The 20,657-nt window shown below is 42.6% G+C and overlaps 2 protein-coding genes across 12 annotated transcripts in view; one reads left to right on the plus strand and one right to left on the minus strand.

Annotated features, from left to right (window-relative positions):
* Positions 1-20,657, minus strand: part of LOC105287880 (growth factor receptor-bound protein 14) — a 244,544-nt gene that overhangs the window by 171,467 nt on the left and 52,420 nt on the right. For 3 of the 11 annotated variants that reach the window (XM_026971766.1, XM_026971765.1, XM_026971776.1), the window contains exons 4-5: positions 980-1,158; positions 358-514 (exon numbers count right to left, since the gene is read on the minus strand). In XM_026971766.1, coding sequence (XP_026827567.1) covers positions 358-514; positions 980-1,158 — 336 coding nt within the window. Of the gene's footprint in view, positions 1-357; positions 515-979; positions 1,159-10,792; positions 11,229-12,768; positions 14,128-20,657 lie in introns of those variants that run through there. The other 8 variants (XM_026971775.1, XM_026971772.1, XM_026971774.1 and 5 more) reach the window with 8 other exon arrangements.
* The window catches only part of LOC105287882 (SET and MYND domain-containing protein 4), a 101,785-nt gene continuing 95,478 nt past the window's right edge, over positions 14,351-20,657 (plus strand). Inside the window, exons 1-2 of the mRNA XM_011353744.2 lie at positions 14,351-14,461; positions 16,223-16,582. The gene's annotated coding sequence lies outside the window, so the exon portion shown is untranslated. The remainder of the gene's footprint in view (positions 14,462-16,222; positions 16,583-20,657) is intronic.

Below are 20,657 nucleotides of genomic sequence, written 5' to 3' on the forward strand. Positions count from 1 at the left end.
CACGGTTCTCTGCATTTCTCTGTGCGGATTTAATTTATCTCTAGCCAATCGTAAATCTGATAACAATCCGGACATTGAATTAAATATTTAATCTCATAAATTCCATTTGTTATGTTTATATGTATTGAAATATACGTGCATTTCAGTAGCATGCAGTAGTACAAACATAAAATTGCATATTTTATTAAATGATATAACAAATTTTTACATTGTTTAAAAGAGATGATCATTTGAAAAGAATAGCAATATCAATCAACATCGATCCATCGGAAAAATGTATAAATACGTTTGTTGTATAAAAAAATAAATATCCTGTTCTGTGGTCACAATATGAGTTTTATTATTGTGTACACATACCAATTCCTAATTTCGGCCATGTCTCGATTATCGACCAGGCGGCGCCAACGGTGTTCCTCTTAACTTTAAGTAACTCGCACAGATCGATCGTTCGCAGATTTTTCTCCACAACTACGGTAGTCCAAGAGTGATCGTTGTTGTAGAACCGTAATTCTTCCTAATTAAATAAATAAATTTAAACCCTATTAATACGATCAAATCAATTGGTTAAAATCAAATTAATGAATTGAATTAATTTATGTTCTTTTATGTATAACAATATTACATTCTGTAACATCTCTCTCATAATTTATACAAATATTACACATTATGAATTTTAAATATGTATTTGTGATTTATGTACACTATTCAGTAAATATACATGAAAATTGACAAATTATTAAATCTCTGTCTCATAAACAGAGTAAAAGATCACGTTAAATAACAGATTTCAATTATTTCATTTTACAACATTTACGAGTTATATTTTGATTTTATAACATTTACCAGATTTGTTTTTATTTTGTATCGCAATACAATCTTAACTATTTAATAATATTTTAATTAATTTCAACTAGTTCTTCTTGATTTTCTCACGATTAGGTAATAAATAATGCAAAATTTAAACATGAGGCTTACATACCCTTTCACTGTCCATCAAATCTTGACCATTATTCCTTCGTGTCCTTTCCATCGTGCTACTTAATTCGAAGATTGTGAGAGCGGAACCGAACCGTTCGTAGCTTCCAGTTCGACCGGAGGGTCGACTGCTTGGCAGTGTCGAGTTGCCATCAAGACAGGAGCACATCTTCGGGAACCAATCTGTAAGGGCCCAAGGAGGAGATAGAGAGAAATCGGTAACGCTGCATCGTGGCCAATAGAGAAGAGGGAAATAAGACGACACGATGAAAAAAGAAGTCGCACAGTGTCAATTCGATGAAACGTTAAGTCTACTATATATACTGCAAAGAGACGTAAGAGCGAGCCCGCTGTACTAGAATCTATTTTACAACTTGGGCTTCACACGGCGGTCTACATCGGGATAGAGCCACTACATTATCGTTGAGTGTGAGACGTGATCCTTTCTCGTTTCACGAGACACAACGAGAAACGAGTAAAAAAAGTATCAAAACATTAAGGATAAAACGTGATGTCGTGCTGCAATGGATTTTGGACGCGTTTTCGTCGAATGCAGTAACTCTATGTATCATTAATTCTGATTATCGAGGCGCAAGGACAAGTGGATAAGCAACTACGTGTATAAAAGTGTATATCATGTGTGCATCGCGCGTGGGAGAATAGTTTTATGTAGCGCTATTGCACATCGCGGATATTTATGCCTCGCGAAGCTTTGCGAGCAGTTTTGCCAGATTTCGTCGTCGCGCCGCGACGATTTTCCTCGTTTCTTTTGCATTAAACCGGCGACAAGATATATCAAACGCGACATAAAGAAATCGCAGAAATTGTGGAAGAGAGAGAGAGAGAGAGAGAGAGAGAGAGAAAGAGAGTCGTCTTGCGAGCGCTTGACGAGGAAGCCAGCAAAAATACACATTGCTAATCCGAGAAATCGCCTAGGAACGCAGCAGCCACAGAGAGTCTAGAAGGCGTCCTTATAGGCCATGCAGGTCATGTTTCTAATATAAACCATTGGAACAATCGAATATCTCGAAGCAGCAGATATCCGTGTTGTGTGTGGATGAATCACGGTCCATTCTAGAACCACCCCCCGCCTTTCACTCCATCCACCCGTGGTCCGTATTGTCGTAGCAACCTGAATAAGTCGATTGAGTCGCAAAACGTGAAAAAGAAATCCCACATAACCACCATTAAGTTCTCCCTTATCGAGATTTTATATTTTTCTTTCTCTTTTGGGTACAATCAGTAAATATTTTATTTTAAATATATTTTAATAAATAATTTAGCGCGCGCAAATATCTTTTTACCAAATAGTATCTTAATAAAAACAAATCTTTTAATTCATCGCATTCATTTTATAATTACTTTTGTGCGGTAAAATAAATGAAAAATTGTAAATATTTTATTTCATGTAGAATATTAATATAGAATATTTCTTGTGAAATATAATAAACAGAAATTATGAATGTAAATTTAATCTATTTAATGAGAATAAAAAATAAATAGCTTGAAAATGCCAATTGTTATTTTTTATTTCTATAATTCCCAAGATATTCTTTATAAAATTTTAAACAGTTTATAGAGTTCTAAATATAAAGAGTTAAATAATTAATATCAATATAAAATATAATTGACCAAAATTAACATTGAAGTATAAGAGTATCTTTTTTAAAAAAAATACAACAATACTTACAACAAGAATAAATTTTATTCCAATAATGTTACGTGATCAATTACTCCGATTAATATTAATATTTAAATCAAATATTTCGTCAAATAATTCTACATAGTCCATCGATTAACAATTAAACTATCTCAGAATTTTTTCTATAGCGTTTATGTGGAATCTCGATTTTACAAATTTATTTCGCATTTTCCCTCGTACAATATGCGTTCGTGACTAATTCAAGGACTGTCCGGCTAACTCGACACGCAAAAGTTCCCGCCATACCAGAAAATACCTTGAAGCAGTGAATAGCGCCTTAATAACCGTTCGTCTGTTCCGTATCCGGGGTCGTAACGACGCAGCAGCAGCCGCAGCACCGACACTCGCGTGTCCGCCGAATTCGCAATCGTTTTCACAAACCGAACGAGAAAACAAGAACAGAGAAAGAAGAAAAACCGCATCTCATATAGATCTAAACTAATTTCGATATTTACTACACGAATAAAATTAAAAAATTTCTTTATTTGCTTAAATACCTAACTCAGTTTTTCCTGACTTTCGAAAATTTGAACTTCAACAGTATTTGTATCAATGACCAAGTTTACACGGCAACGTTAATCGGGTTTAATAACATCTGTAGTTCTAAAACTGTCCAATTACAACTATTCTCCTGAAGAATGGACTGACTGTGATTGGCCAACCTTATAACTACGGATGTTATTAAACCCGATTAACGTTGCCGTGTAATGGCACTCAATGTTCTAAAATTATCAAGTATATCATGAAAAATAAATAAACGAGTAAAAGCAATAATTTTATATTGATTTATATTAATAAATTTTATACAAAAATCGCTATATCTTATCTGTTTCACATAAATATTATATAATAATAATGTTTTACACGAATTATGCTGTTTTACATAATAATGCTGTTATTCGTTGGAGATGAGACCAATTGCAGAATCCCGCGTGAGTTATGAATTTCGCTACTGCTCAAAATCCTACTAACGTTCCACTGCATTATCACGAAACGATAAGGAATGTAAATTGCTTCCTATCTTGCGATTTTTGAATTATTGCTGATAACAAACCATGGAAAATCGAGCACTAAATAAAACACTCTCTCACTGCTGCATGTTTTTGCTCTTTAATTTTGTGCAAGAACTTTTGTTAAAATAAAATTTAAACTTATTAAAACTAACACGTAATGTTATGAAATTAATTTTTGTTAATATTCCATCTTGTAAATAAATAAAAATTTGTCGAAGAAACAATAACGCTGTAGATTTGTACGTTTACATAGTTTGCAACTAATCGCGAAAGGGATCCCCGTCATCCTATCGTAGATTACGAGGAGAATAAGCCCGATCAGTGGAACGATAACAGAACCGAGCACGAGGGCAGGCTCTCGAATTAGCAAACCACGTTGACTGTTTATTGTGGCAATTAATTAGCTCGCAATCGCCCGTACGCGGTACATAAATGCGCAAAGCGCATGATATTGAGCGCCGCCGCTCTGCGACTGCCTTTGCGCGACGCGATTCCGGTTTACGTCAATAAAATCTGCATAAGTAGATTTCATTTTATCTCCTCTCTCATACTCATACTTTGTACACACTAATTTTCATATCAAGTTACGATATTTAACATTGTCATACGTATTGATTGACAAAATATTTCTTTTATTTGCAATGCTTTTCGATCTGTGTGAAAACCACAGTTTTGCTAAGACTTAGATACGTTTGATGCGAGCAACTAGACTACCGGAGATTAGAAAAGTGTCTCTGACGGTATGTTCGAACGGTATATCTATTAGAACAGAATGTTCTCTTTCCAATTCGAAAACGTGTAAGACGTGTGTACGTAATTTTCGTATTATGTGGTGACGCAGTTTGCCAGTTTCGCAGTCACGACCGCAGCCTTGGCCTACTCGCACTTTTACCTACTAACATACTACTTCATCCCGTTCCGACCATCTACTAGTTCCTTGTAACAATCTGCCGACCGTCACGTATCTCTTATTCCGCGACTTCGGCTTTCACGGATGTACCTAATTTCAGAAAACTGAAATACCACGAAGAGTTCTATTGTCGCGCAACGTTACGTAGTCTTCCTTGTTTTATTCAAACGAATCTCTCTGCTATTATTATAATTTTACAGAGATAAAATGTGTAAATGGTATGTATAAATTTATAACTAGCAAACTATGACACCTCTTACATATTTTAATGGCGCAAAAAATTTAGTCGACGAACGTGTCCTAGTTAGCTGCCACCTATCAAAAGTTTGAAATGGACCCTGGACATTAGATTGGACATTGTAGATTGGACCTATAATGACAGTGACATATAAGTATTCGGATGATTTTATCAAGTTGACAGCAACAACTTCTATCACACTTTACAATCCGAGTTTACAAATTGGCTGCGTTATGATCAAACTGGAAGAATTTCGTAGACAAATATTATATTATAAATTGCACCCGAACCACCCATTTTTTTCGTACTTCCAAGTCACTATTGCCGTGATTTAAGACATTCATCCAAGATAACAAAGATCCTTCAACTAATGCTGTCACCACGATAACGTTATCCCGCGTATGTCGTGAAAACACTTTTAAATACTTCGACATCTATTCATGACGTTTTACTCAGTTACGATCGTTCGTAAGCTGTGAGTGGTATGCGGGCATCTACCTGTCACGATGATGAAACCGGGTCGTTCCATAAACACAAGCCAGAACGTGCGCAGTTGCACCGAGAAAAATAACAGGTAATAATGGGAAGAAACTTGTCTCTCATATCTATCTCATTCATTTATCGTCTATCTATCGTGGAATTTTCTCTCTATCTGCCTTGTGATCAAACGTATCTTAACATTCGAAGAAGAGAATCGACAAGTCGAGCGTTAAAAAGACAATGATCACACTGATCATCGCGACGTATCACGATAAACAAGAATGCAAATAATCCCATCCTCGGAAAGATTGATGAAAATAATATGGCGTATCTCTCTCAACGTGAGGGAATATTGAAAACATCGTTGCAACAAAGAACGATGATCATAATACCGCACATCTGCAGTACAGAACATGCTTTTTTTCTTTTCGTATTTCGTACGCTCCGCAGAATAATTCCATGTATCACACTGGGATGACAATAGCACTTGTACGATAAATGGAAACATGTTTCATATATCCAGAAATTCGAGATCTTGATATTTCGATAATCAAGATAACGTTGACGTGAAGTTGAAATCAGAAACCAGAGTGCTGCATAGAGAGAGAACTCTGCGAACTCTGCGATTGAAACTGCAATGTCCATCTCGCCGTTATCGCAACGAGGCAAATATTTCGGAAGAGAAGAGACGGCCTATGCAAGGTGGATCGATAAGAACCAAGGCAGGCCGAGCTGACTAGGTCGAGCTCGAACGTGTTTTGGCGGCTGCCCCGATTCGCGCTCTCTGCACATACGGGCTGTGTAAAATTTTCGGCGTTTCCTCTACCTTCAATGTGCAATAACGGAAAACTGTTCGACCTCGAATAATAAACATTTGTGGTAATATTCACAGCAAATAGCGTATTTTGTAATCAATTATGAAAATTAATTACTTGTTGAAAGAAATATAACACCTTATATGACTGCATGTTATTATTAATTAGAATTACTATGTAATAATCGAATATCATTAACTAGAATTTATTTTTGGCGGCAGTTAAACTTTCAGATATCCATTAAGTAATTAATTAGACACACGCGATTCCAAATTCTTAGTATTTCTGTTTTAAGAAAAAGGAAGTTTTTTTAAAACTTAAAAATAAATCTTTTAGGTTTCTAGTTTATTCTTTCATAACAAAAGAAAACTTTCATGCCTGTGGGAGTAGCATAGTAACTTTGGCAGTCCACGCTAAAGAAATGATTTTGAAGAGATCACAGCGCAAGAAGTCCACGAAAAGAAATTTTTTAAAACTTTTTCAACTTTCTAATGTGAAATGAAATAAAAAATATTATTCATTAACTTAAAATTTAGAAGGATGATTGAAATAATCGTATATATTACAGAACCTCTAATTCTTTCAATAAAAAACAAAGCTTTTTGAGAATTTACAAGTTTTCAGAAAAGAAGCTATCAAAAAAAAGACATGGATTTAATTTCCGCTAGAATGAATAATTATCTTTCGCGACAGGACAAAAGTAGACAATATTATATATAACTTAATCAAACATCTCGCAGACTTGCATAAATAAAAGGCAATGACCGGTCCAAGAGGTGTAATCATGAGCCATAACCCGATATCATTGCTAATCGATCGCGGGCTTCAATCTCTTTCTCATTCTTTCTGATCACTCTTGTATCGTGTCACGTAAATGCTACGTCGGCTCGCATCGCTCGTTATCTCACTCGTTTGACCCACTGACGTTCCTCATTAAACTGCCTGTCATCTCACCTATACTACCCGACAAAGAAAAAAGACAGAGCCGACATTAAATATCTCGAGCGATTCCTTTCGCTTCGCGGAAAAAAGAAGCTAGCAGTGGCTCAATTCTTGATATTTTTATTTTAATTTAATTTGACATCAATTTGTTAACAAACGGTTAATAATATGAATCTTCTGAAAAAATCGGCAAATTTAAGGAGAGGAGGATCGTCAGCCGATCGAAAATCAAATCAGTATCACATAGTAAATCGATAATCGAGTAAAGCATTTATGAGGCAGAGTCAATTTAATCCCGGGGATGCGACGGGCTTTTACAATCGCATCCAAAAAACAAAGCCGCCAACCGATACTCTTCTGGCAACGAACAAGGACGACTGGCTGTGCTCCAAGCCACTGTCCGTCCCGAAAAAAAAGGTGATCCGTTCAGGTCGCGATGGTCTTCATCGTCTTCACTTTACGAGCCATGTATTGTCGACTTCCGCAGACAATTCGGTCTACAGACACTCGAGAGCTCTGCGCAAATTGCGTTTCCGAGCGTATCAAATATCGTAAAACTGAAAACCGAAGAACCCATTCTACAATTCGGCAATAAACCTTGTTATCCTAGCGATGCAATTTGGTTGATGAAATAATAACAATTCCTCAGAGCAACGATCACTGTATGTCCACCACTATGAACCCATCAAGCTTCGATTTTGTACACCAACAACGAGTTTCACGTTCCTCAAGGACGTATTACGTGAAAACTTCGATCGCGCATTACTCCTAGTCGCATTAACGAATTAGAAAGCCAGTCTGTTACGTAGCGAGATTCATGCCGAACACAATCGTAAATATGGTTTTCTCTTGTGTGGAATTAACGCCACAAATGATTGCAAGAGATCAAATGTCTAAGGATATAGACGAAAAATCATAAAATTCATTCTATTCAAAAGCGAGTTTAAAAGCGAAGATAATCTTGATTTCGGAAATCCAACAAATTTTTCAGCAAGATTATTACACGCATGAAACGCGTAATAATTTCCTAGTGCGTCAGTATCAGATATTAATTTCCTCTAACAGTACATACAATGGTTCATTAATTAATTTAATTTAATCATTAATAATCTCGCACAGCTTTTAGTTGATTTCCATAATATATTTGTACGCAATGGATTCAACTAATGTTGCATTTAAGTAATATTACATTTAACAATGTATCACAAAGTTTAAAAAATCATACTTTATAAATTAGTGAATATTACTTAAACGAGATTTAAATAACAATATAAGACTCTTTTAGATTAAAGATAGTACAAAGAATGAGTTCGAAATTACGGAGAGAATTTGCGTGGTCGAGTTTGACTGGAGATTTCAATAATCGCGAAATTTCCGCGCGACGAGTTCTCGAATCTGAAAGAATGAACACGCGAAATGAACAGCGATCGAGATCGGAGACGCGATCTCGTTCTCCGCAAGAAAATCGGATCGCGCTCTGCACAGGAATGCGACGGACCGGCCGTTAACCAAGGACGCGCCGATCTCCCTTAAAGGACCATTAAAAGCTACGACAATCGGAGATCCCATCGTTGCGAAAGCAAGCTCAAGGACCACCATAGAGTATATCACAAGGAGCTCTTTGCGCAACGACCGATCTGTCCTCTCATTCTGAAAACTGGTGTCCAGAGTACACGCGAGCCGCCCGAAAAGCCGGCGCGCGAAAAGTATTGTACAAAATGTGCAAAAAGCGTAACGAGTCATGATCGTGTGACGCCGACGGAATCTCGGGGTCGCAATCAAATCTCCCGTCGATTCCCGAAGTGGCTATTGTCGCGCTATGCTAAGTTGATACGCGTAAGATGCGCGCGCGCGATACATGACTCTTTACTAGTAGTGTGAAAAAAGTGGCTGTTTAATAATGCACGGGTATATCATTGTTCTCATTTACAATTCATGTCACACAGTTAATAATATGAACAAGAATAATAAACACAGATAGATTGAGTTTAAAAAATAAAGGATCGATCTCTTTGCAGATAGTCTCGAAAAATATGAGATAATAATAGATTACGTTACTGCATATTACGATATCAAACTGTCACAAAGTGCGCGTGAAATTCTATCAGAGATTAACTTGTAAAATCAATCGTATCGAATTTATTGACGATGTTTGATCGTAAAAGATATATACACATATGTGCATCTTTGATCGTGACGGTGGAACTAAACGTGTCAATACAGTCGAAACTATTTGCAAAGCTTGAATCGATAACCACTTATAAGCACCTTCGAACCTACAACATATTGATTCCAGGTTCGATGCCAACATGATTTTGGCTTGCAGTACGAAAAACGAATCTGTTTCACTTCAGCACTAAATCAATCGAGACGTTAAATCGATACCAAATGTATCGAATGATATCAACGTATCGAATCGACCTTGTCTAAAAATACTGACAGAAATCTTTCCGAGAAAACATGTTTCGAAACATCGCGGTCCACCTGTGCCAGCAATTCTTACGGTGGTACCTCGATACTTGGAATGTCCATAATCTTTCAGGCAAATTTCTGGCAAAGTCTAAGGAAAACGTGTGGCGTATGGTTATCTAGCACCCAGATTTCGATGATCTTAAAATAAAATGGAGAATAATGTAATCATCCAATATGTGAGGATAAAAATCTAAACAAAACAATAAAAAATGTTTAAAATATAGACTACTGTACTGTACGATATACATCACATTACATCGTCAAATTGTATATTAATTATGTATATGTTATTTATTAATATTAATTTTGTAATATATAATGTAGATGTAAGGTGTAATGTATGTATATACTTTACTCCACTTATTAATCTTCATTAATTTCAATTTTTATCAAGTTTCTCATAAATAATTAAAATTGCAATGTCTACTTGTTCTGTCTGAAAAGTTGCTTCACTTCTTCAAAATAACAGCTCAGCTAGAACTTTTTACACGTGTGATTCAGGCTTCTCCGAAGTCACGTATTTACAATCGAGAAGCTGAAGAATGCATCACGTATACACATATATATATATATATATATATATATATATACACATATACATATCATATACACATAAACATCCTCCACAATGTTCCAAAAGAAAAAGAGGCATGCCATCAAAATCCGGGTGTTCCGCTTACAACCATTCCACGGCAGAAAATAAATTGACGGTCGAGGAAAACACGACGCCACCGCGAGAAGAGCGACGTAAGGCGTCGCATGGCGTCGTTGATCGACTTCGTCGTCGCGCGAGCCGACGACACCCACGGACCAACGACGCTCGTCGATGCGTAGCGGGATACGCGTATTTACGCATTCCAGTTTGCACGTAGGACTCTTTCCTGTCATTTCATTGACGAACACGCGGCAAGTAACAGGAAGCAACGCGCAGCGGCGACGCGTAGCCGATAGGACTGATCGCGCTGGGGGATAAGCCGATGAGCCGATAAGCCGCGCGTTCCCCGAGCGGGAAACGTGTTACAAACGCGTTATTGTTGAACGATCGGGCGCAATTAGTAATGTCATTCGGTGTCGGATAACGGCGATAACGCAGACAAAACCGTGCTTGTCTTGTTCATTTTTCCTCCCGAAAACCGTTCCGATAACACCGCGGTATCTTGAGTGGATGTGTGCTCGGGAGCGCGGATATTATTATATCACGCCACGTGACCAATAGGAACGACGAAAATAATCAGGGATACTCACGATGGTGCGTGGGATAATTATTGTTGTTGTTGTTGTTGTTGTTGGGCAGGAGCCGGTAATCCATGTTGCGCCGGACGTCGATGATACTCGGTGATAAATCGTCACTGCGTTGCGATTTTCGCGCGCCGCCCGCGCGCGCACACACACACAATTACAACTCCGCACTGTTCTCACACTATTCCACCCCCGCGTTCGGTACACACCACGAGCGGGTTCGATCCGCGGAACGAGGACGTTATTGCCGTACCAAATGCGACGCGATAATACGAGTCCTTGTCATCCACGTCGTTCGAAAGGCACCAGCTTGCCCTTGCCGCGCATTCTGCCACGTCGAACGATCGCACGGACGTCCGATCCTGATCCAAATTGGCTTAGAATCTCTACGGGCGGTACGGTGAGGTTGAAGAAACGACAAAAATAAAATAAAAGATACATTCTAGGGAATCAGAGATAACACCGGTTAATTCACTGGGACAGGAATAAACGCGATTAAGATTAGATAATACTATCGATAGCCGCGTAATTGCCGGAGCAATTAATGTTATCGATAAACGCATGTCGATTCCTCGCAGAGTTAAAAAAAAAACATACAAGGTGAAGGCGAAGTCTTAACCCCGGACGATATCTACTGCGACGCAAATAACGTGCGAGACAGAGAAAGAGAGAGAGAGATGAGGTGACGCTTTATCGATTAAAATACGATCCGATAAAACACGCGCGCGTCGCGCACAGTGTAACTCACGAGCGAGAGAAAGTAATAACGAGACTGACGAGAGAGAGAGAGAGAGAGAGACTACATTCGTTAAAAATGCCAGCTAATGTGTTGAACGGAAATAAAGAAAGTCAAATACTATTCTGCGAGTATTCAAGATTAAACGAATTGATATACAACATTGTGCAACCGCAAAGTCAATCTTCTAATGTAATAAAAGCACGTTATTATCACGATGGGACGTGCGTTCAACTCTCGGAACATAAATCGTCGATCGAAATTAAGTATAGGTCGTCCGTAACACTGTTTATCCCGTCTTCGAGATGTCCCATAAATTTTCAGGTTCCGAGAACGGAGGATTGCCACGATAGCAGGCAGTTTTTGTCAACCGCGCGACACCGAGACTCGATTTAAGCGATTCGTGCCACGCTTCAGACTACACGGCCGGGCTTTAGACTCGCAAAATTGCGCAATTCGCGAAACGTACTCTGTACATACGTGGAATCGTATCGAAACGGAATTTTGCAAATCGCGAGCGCGTGCTCGTACTGCGCGCTTACGCTTACGTTGCGTTTCTTCTTTCGACTGAATTGCTATCTCGAAATCGAAGTCGAACGTCGTCAGAGAGAATGCTGCGTCGTATGATTCATGTAGACTACTAGCATGCGGGTAGAAACGTATACGCGCGAATTAAAGCCGACACGAAGTCATCGACTCCCACGCCACGAGCGCGACACGCACATAAAGGAAGTAATCAGGGCGCATTCTTTCGCGTGTACGCGCGTGTCCTAACGCCACGTAGACGACACGTGTGCCTAACTTTATGCATTTACCGCAAATCCGTCGTTCACGCTCGCGCATAACGAATCGCGAAAAGTGAAACTTCCACAATGGAGAGCACGCGTTCTACTAATTTATATGACGCTTCTCAAGATTTGGACTTTCACATCCTCGTAATAAAATCGTGTTATTTTTACATTTTTGTTTTTGTCATGCAACGAACAGAGGGAACGATGAGAGAAAAGGTCGCGCTAACATAGTGAAGATAGACTGGTTTAATGTCAACGCGACGACCGACTACGTTTCCATTTCGATGTGCCATGTATCTAGCTTCTAGCTAATCAATAGCCAATAACACCCGATGGGACATCGCTCAAGAAAATCAAAACACGAGGCGGAACGAGGCGGTAATACATAATATATAATGCCAAAAAGTCGTAAAACGTGATCGTCCCAACGGAACATCCAACTCTGACATCCTTACGTTCGAGATACGCGGATAGGATACATGACGAAATATCGGTCCGTGATGTGTACACTGCCGCCCGGCGTTACTGCGCAGCAGTGGGCAAAAGGGGAGACGACTAGACTCGCGTGCCTCCGTGTCATTGCACTGACGTGTTTACGTCGCGATCGGGACTCGCCGCACACTCGCCGCAGAGACGCGCCAGCAAGGAATCACGAGGCGCAATTACGAGCGAAAGTGCGATCGCGTAAGAATGATCGCGAAGGCGTCCACGTCCGCTCGCTTCCTTCCCTCGGCGATTCAAACGGCGACGCAAGATGGCAATCGCCCGTACGCGCCGAACTTCACGTTCCTCCGCTCGCTCGCGCGCGCAGAATCGCGAGCGGCGGTGATGCGCCACCGACTCCGAACCCAATCGAATCGAATCGAATCGAACGATCAAATTCCTAGCCTCGCTCAGAAATGCTACGCGTTTCGACAGGCACCGCCGTGTGCCATATCGCGTGCCACCGAGGCGTCCTAGAACGCGGAACGCGACGCGGTTCCGCCGCGTGGTCGCGCACCTTCGATCGCACTGGGGACTCTCACACGGGTCCTCGCACTGCGTACTTTTCACCACGGAAAACACCCGCCGGCGGGTGAACGAGCGCGCGCGCGTATAATCCTGACGCAGACCGCAGGCAGGGACGCGAGGAAAGGACTGCGGAATATATACTCACTCGCGCCGTTCGCACGACGCACGTGCATCGATCAAGTCGAGCGCGCTTTACATTCCCACGCGTGCCGCTGCTCGCAGAACCGGCATTGCGTGACAGTGCGTCGGGTCAACTAACCCTCGCGGTTTTCGTGTTCGCGGTATTAACGCGGCGCGACGCGACGCGCCGGCGACCGTCGCCGAAAATTGCCGAGGAACGCCGCGGCGGGCCAACCTGCCACCGCCACTACCACCACTGCCGCGATTAAGCGGCAACTTCAGCCTCTCCTCCGTGTCTGTGGCGTTCGTCTTTGTTCGCGAACAATCTGCGGATCAATCGAGGTATCTAAACGCGGAACCGCCGAACACGATCGCGACGCCAAGTTTTCGATATCGAGCGATTCGTCGTTCGCGCGCGTTCCCGGTAAAGCGGCGCGTCCTGCCGTTAAACATAAACAAGGAAGACGAGGCTGTGGAACGAAACGCGCGCGCGGTGCGACGACGATTCGCGATAACGTGCTCGCGTATATACGTACGACACCACTTCCGCGTGATTCTCCGCGTGCTACACACTCGCGCTTACTCCACGCCACGCACTCACGCGAATCCACTCGATCGTGTCGCACACGAGATATCGTGCCAGGCGAAATGACGAGAAAGTGTAACGTGTCGCTCGCGTGGCGTCCCGCGTAGTACTACCGAGAGGGACGATTCCCGCCGCGTACGGCCTCCCTCACTTACACTGAAACTGGCGCGTCTCGCCGATACACCCGACGCGCTCCGTCTCTTTCTCTCCCGTCCTTTCTCTCTCTCTTTCTTCCGCTCGCGCTGCGCGCCACGAGCGCGCGCTTGTACACACAAACGCGCTCGTATACTCTCGACGGAGGCTCCCGCTCCCATCTCCCCTTTCCGGAATCACCTCATTGGCATCCGTCGCGCGACTTACGGAGCCCGCCTTCGGGCTCCTTCCTTTCGTCCCTCATTTCAGGGGTGGAGACGACACACGAATTTTCGCAGGTGAGCAGGGCAAATGCTCCTTTTAACAACTTTCCAAGTGCAGGTCGCGGGCCCAAGGCGTTCCCCGAAATTGCGTCACGTGATTCTCATTCGATTTGCATACGATTTGAATATATCTAGCGAACATAACCAACGCGTCCACAATTTCGCGATCGTGATATCTGAGGCCGTTGAAGAGCTCGGAAACTGGTATTGTGATACAATTTGTTTACTGTACGACGCGAAAACTTAGTTATTTTATTCAAGTTTCGTAATAATTGAAATCCTCTCAAGTAGACATTATTGCAGTCGACTAAATATGTTATTCAATACACACAAAGTAAGCGAGATATGTTTCGGCAAATATTCAAAATGTCCGACACATGAATGCTAGGTTATGATACATAATTAATCATACCTCACGCAATTATCCGTGATCATTAAAAAATCGATTTTATTTTGTATTTATTCGCATAGAGTAGATAAGATTTTCCACGTATATTCAACATTGTTATCATTTCGTAACTAATCTGCAATTGATCTTTTGCTTAAAAAGAGGAAATTAGTTAAACGTGACATTTTCGAATCATAAATGATTCGAGAAATTAAATTGCGACAGTTATAACTGAAATTATCGTGAAAACTTGCAATCACGCATTCTCGCGCAGAAACTTCAAAACACTTCAAAGAAGTTTATCGCGTAGATTCAAATCATGATTATCGCGAAGTATCGCGTTGCACTTCGGCGCGCCCGCCGTTATCTTCGCCTCGCGTGTCTTCGTTTGTCGGCCGGTTCCTTCGAGGGAGGGACCGGGCAACGAAGTTTCTAAATCCGGCCTTGTCTATCGTCCTCGTGTCTGGCCGCCTCCGTCTTGTTTCCTCGCCAACCCTCGCGAGGCAGGCTTTTTCTCGGAGCCGCACCGCCTACGCCTCCGTTCCGTTCCGATCCGCAACTTCCTTCCCCTCGCCCGCCACCTTCCCCGTTCTTCATTCCGCTGCTACCCTCCTCAATCAGTCTCTTTCTTCGCCGACATTCTTGCGCCAACAGAGTCCTTCGGCTCGCTTAAACGTCGGCAAAATCTCTCTATTGCGTCGCACACGAAATTGGTAGAGGCTAAGCAACGCAACGCGTATCAAGTTATCGATGTTGTCCGAACAATATTTGATAGCTCTGATAATGGACAGTCCATCCACTGGCTCGCGTTTCTTCCGTGTATCCTGCTGTGGCGTCGTCGCGATCATCTCGGGATGGACTAATGAGATAATTAATCCGCGCGAATAATTACGAGAAACTTTTAATGAAATTAAATTTCCAATGAAAGAGCAATAATTCATGCGTCCTAATTAATTCCTGGATTGTCTCGAGCTCGAGGAAACTGGTACGGCAACGATTCGTGTGCGATTCTTCGATTTCCGAAGGCTGTTGCGCGCGATTTGCGGAATTCCATTCTAGGCTACACCGTTTCATGTATTAGTAATTTCAAGGAACTGTAGAAAGTGGGATTAATCAAATGTCTCGTACGATTTTCGGCGAAACATACAGCGGACCGTATATCTGAAAATGTCACGACCACATGACGCAATTTCGGGATTAGCTGCGAGATCATACATGGAAACGAATACGTTATAAAACCATAAAAGTAGTTGCAAAAGATTTAATCCGTCATAAAAAGAACATTAAAACGAACTCAAAACGAAATATTTAATTCCACGACATTAAACATCTAATTCTCCGTTAATTTTTTTGTCGCAGCATTCTAAACGAATTATTTTTATTTCAAGATTCGGTTTCGGCTACTTTCAACGTTGCATGGACACGCTTAAGACTGCTGGAAACCAGGGGCACGCGTACGGCCCGAAAGCAAGACGACGAACGAGCCGACACAAAGGGGAGACCTCAAGAAAGAAGGGTGCACGGGTGACGCCGCGTCGCCGCACGCACACGCTCGTAATTATGTTCACGAGTTCGCCGACACGAGTTCGTACGCCACGACACGACACGACACGGAAGAGAATGGAGGAGAAATGTAAACGGCTTCGTCGACAAAGCGTGTCCTAGGTCTTGCACGCGCGGAGAGCCATCTCGTCCACTGTCGCCCTTCCCGCCATACGACGACAACCACGAGGGTCTTCGCTACACAGGTGAGTCGTGTGTCCATGTATTATACATATCGTTTCAGTGCGCAGGAGTGCACCAGGAGCGGACTCGAAACGGGAATCGGGGCACCAAGACTGGTATTCTGTGGTTTGTTCGTTCTCTCCAAAGAGATCCGCACGTCGACTAATGATGTCGATTCAGAATACTTTTAAACTCATGTACAATGCTCGAAAACTAGAGGACTGCTTCTTCAAAAGTACATGTTCCCGAGTTATCTAGTTGAGTCCGCTCCTGCTGAATCCGCACACCGGCGCGGTGCGCTTTGGCTTAACGCGCGGGGAAAAAGACGGAGCACGTCGGGTCGGGGTGCGCAGTGGCAACACGCTCCCGCCGTCTCCACGCTCCGCTCGGGGTCGGTCGGTGACGTAGCGTGACGTCACGGTAGACGCCAGTTCCCGGGACGAGCGATCGATTCTGGTCATCGTGCACGACACCACTACTATCATCGCCGCTGCCGTCGCGTCGCGCCGAAAGGTATATACGCGACCGTGCAATTGCGTCGCATGAAAGAGAATCTCGAATCGGTTTCCGGACACGCGGAGTCTGCACACGTGTATGATCACGCACAATACGCTCCCCTGAGATATTCGAGAGATATATGTATTATCTCTCGGTTCGCGTGATTAATAACTGCGTGATTCAATCGCTTTATTCTCGCAAGGAAGAAATCGGTGCAACTTGTGTGAATGTGAACACACTGAATAGCATTAATACGTTAATGAACACATTACACTCATCGGTTCACGGTAAACCACTAGGTTTAGATTATATTAGAACAGTTTGGTGCACATGTTGCCATCAGGGCTAACGAAACACTAGCATTGGGATGCATGATGCAGGGTTCTTGATTAATGCGCAATCCGTGCAAATAGACTCGTTTAAGAGGCTTCATCTTCGCGTATACTGAAAGAAAGGACGGAAGACCGATTTGTAAGCCGCAAGATATTCACTCTGCGAATTGTAACGTGACGTCAGCCGAGCGTAAAAGCACGCTCCTCGCACGTCTACACGTGCACCAGTGCGCAAACTGCCGCCGTATCGAGAAACAGCGGGCTATATTTACGTATGGATGGAGACCACGCCAGATGCGGTGACGATGAGCTCGTTGCAAAACGCTCTAGATATACAGGAATGAACGAGTGCGCTAACAGGAGGACGCGAGAATGAACGGGCAAGAAGAGAGAGACAGTTCTTGCGAGAAAACGATTAGATGGATGAGATCGGCCGGGATGAGGCAACGCACACGAAAGTGGGCAGAGGGAGCGGGATGACAAATGGTGAGCGGGAACGGAGAACGAAATCGGTTCAATAAATGCAGCGCGCGCGGCCGTCGGCATCGCTTCGGTCGCCGATGATGACGATGGAGGCGTCGCGCGGTGCGCGGGAAGAGAGAAAGAGAGAGAGACGGAGAAGAACGAGGCAGCCGAGCGGGAAGGTCCGCTCGCCCGCGCAAGGGAGTGCGAGAGAGAAAGCGAGCGCATGGCCGCGGCGCGAGCGCGACGGAGAGACAACAAACCCACGCCTGCGCCACGTGGTGCGTGCGTAGTAGCAGCCGCACGGTGAGAACAATGGTGGTCCGAGACGGAGGAGAGCGCAACGAGGACGAAGGATAGACGCGGTCGGCGATCATACCGAATACGCGGGAAAGTATCCGTGAATCGAAAATCAAGGATGCCCCAAGGATGGATGGAACCTCGACGAAAGAAAACGACGACTTCTTGTTCGCGGCACCCTGCATCATCCTTGGCGCACGGCTGGCCCTGACGATGCGAGACGCGAAAGTTACGCAGACGGGAAGGGCGTTGGGGAGGGAACGGTCACTCTCGCCGATCGATAGCACCGGATCGAGCGCGGGAAAGAAACCGGATCGATCGGAGAGAGACAGAGTGATAACAATGCAACGTGCTCTCCGTGAACGTGAATGCGCAGTCGTTGTCCGTCTGTCGGCGTTGTTGCCGTTACCACTAACAGTAGTGCGTCCTGTCTGTGGTCGATCTTCGCCATTTGCGCGGGCACGCACTCCTGCACTTGACGCGGCAAGGTCACCATCAATTTATTAGCGATATAGTCTTTAAACAGCGGATTAGTTATATAGTTCGATAGCTAATTTGTTACAATCTCTTGCACGACGATTTTCGAATCGTCATTGCACTAGAAATTCGCGGAAGGTATTACGGCTTTGTAACGTGCGCGTATACCTTGATACTCGTGAGCCTAAGCAACCTTGACGGAAAAAGATGGTTAATAACGGTAATTAGTTACGCGCGTGTTGGTCGAATGACTTTCACGTTAATTGTGCTAATAAATGCGAAAGACGAGAAGTGCTCATATAAATTGGACTTATTAGTTATTCATATCGTGAATTATTACGAGCGTGGAAACGTTCGGTGGACAACTACAATGTTTGATAGAACACGTGCCACTTCATCATAATTCGTAAAAATTGCGCAAGAAATCTCACGATCTCTTATTTGTCAGGGAATAACTTGTGCAGTTACTAAGTTACAACTTTTATCTTAATTTGTAGTACAACAAATAAAAGTATAATAATTATTTCTCTATAATATAAGAAAAAGACAGAAGGCGAAAGATTGCGATAGATGACAAATTTGATAAATCTTATTTTTACATCATCGACTCGAGGGAACATGATTTTCAATTGACTAACAGTGCCACGCCTACTGATGTCGGCCAGGTGAAGGGGGACAATGAGGAACGAGGGAAAGGGCTGGGCAGTAGGGAGAAAGGCGATGGAAAGGGATGAATGAGAAACGAAGAGGGAGGGAACGGGAGAGAAGGAGAGAGACGAGATGATAACAGAAGAGGCATCGACCGGTCGGGTACGTTGCCTGGACAACAGAACGAACGTCGACTTTAGCCGAATTATTTGTTAAGCCGCGCTCACACGAAATGCATCGTTTATCAGTATTGGGTGGGAGTTACATCGGTTTATCCCGGAATTAGCGCTGCGCGAATATGCCACAAGCCTAGCTAATCGTTTAAATGAAATCGCACGATATCCCATTGAAATCCCTGATTCAGTTGCTAACTGAGTAAATGCCAATTTCGAATTTCTGAAACGAAAATCTGTCATTTGCCTCTGGCAAATCCTCCCAACTGCACATTTTATTTGTTAACGTTCTGTAATCTTAGATATCAATTACGTAATCACTGGTAATCACTTATTTCTAGATCCAAATAATTATCACATATTCTTCTTATTCAAACTTTTAACGACCGAGTCTGCTTGTACATAAAGATATAAAAGGATCGTTATCCAATCACACGAAGCTATTAGAAAGTAGAAAGGGACGAATGTGGTTAGCCGCGCGATTGCGATAAATGATCGCGAGAGAAACACCTTTCATGAATGATGTGTTAAAGAGCTTTTATGAACCTCCATAATTAAATAAAATGTGGTTACGTGCACGTAACAGCCAATGGGGCTTCGGCGAGATGCGTTCTCTACGTTACCGAAATGTGGAGTCTACCCTCACTCGTTTTAAATGGCACGCAACGACAATTATACTCGTCGTTCTCCTCTTCGCGCGTATTCTCCCTTGTCTGGCGTCCCTACAAGAGATCGGTTGGGCAAGGTCCGGTATGCTTCCCAAGCCGTGACGGTCACTTCCGAACGAGGGTTGTTCACCCCTACGATCGAATTTTAGGGTTATCAGCATCATGAAATAATTCGTGGTTACGCGAGACTTAAGCGTGCACACGCGGTAAATAAATTGGAAAACTAGTGCTAACAAAAATTTTATTTATGCGTGCTTAGTTTATAAAGGCTCTTTAACACATTTAGCGAGACGTTATTTACGATTCTTGAATTCCTCTCAATATTAATAAAATAAATGAGGTTTACATTGAATTTTTTAAATATATATATATATATAACAAAAATTATTAATAACGTTATATTTCGTATGACGCGACGTCTGTATTCGTGTAAATTATTGTTTGTCAAAGTAAATCGATTATTCTCGAAATTGTTCCCCTGTAAATTAACGGGTGGAACGCGAAACATTCGCGTCTGGTAAAGGAACGTCACCGGCCGAG

The sequence above is a fragment of the Ooceraea biroi genome, chromosome 8 (assembly GCF_003672135.1).
Source record: "Ooceraea biroi isolate clonal line C1 chromosome 8, Obir_v5.4, whole genome shotgun sequence".
In the NCBI taxonomy this organism is placed as follows: Eukaryota; Metazoa; Arthropoda; class Insecta; order Hymenoptera; family Formicidae; genus Ooceraea; species Ooceraea biroi.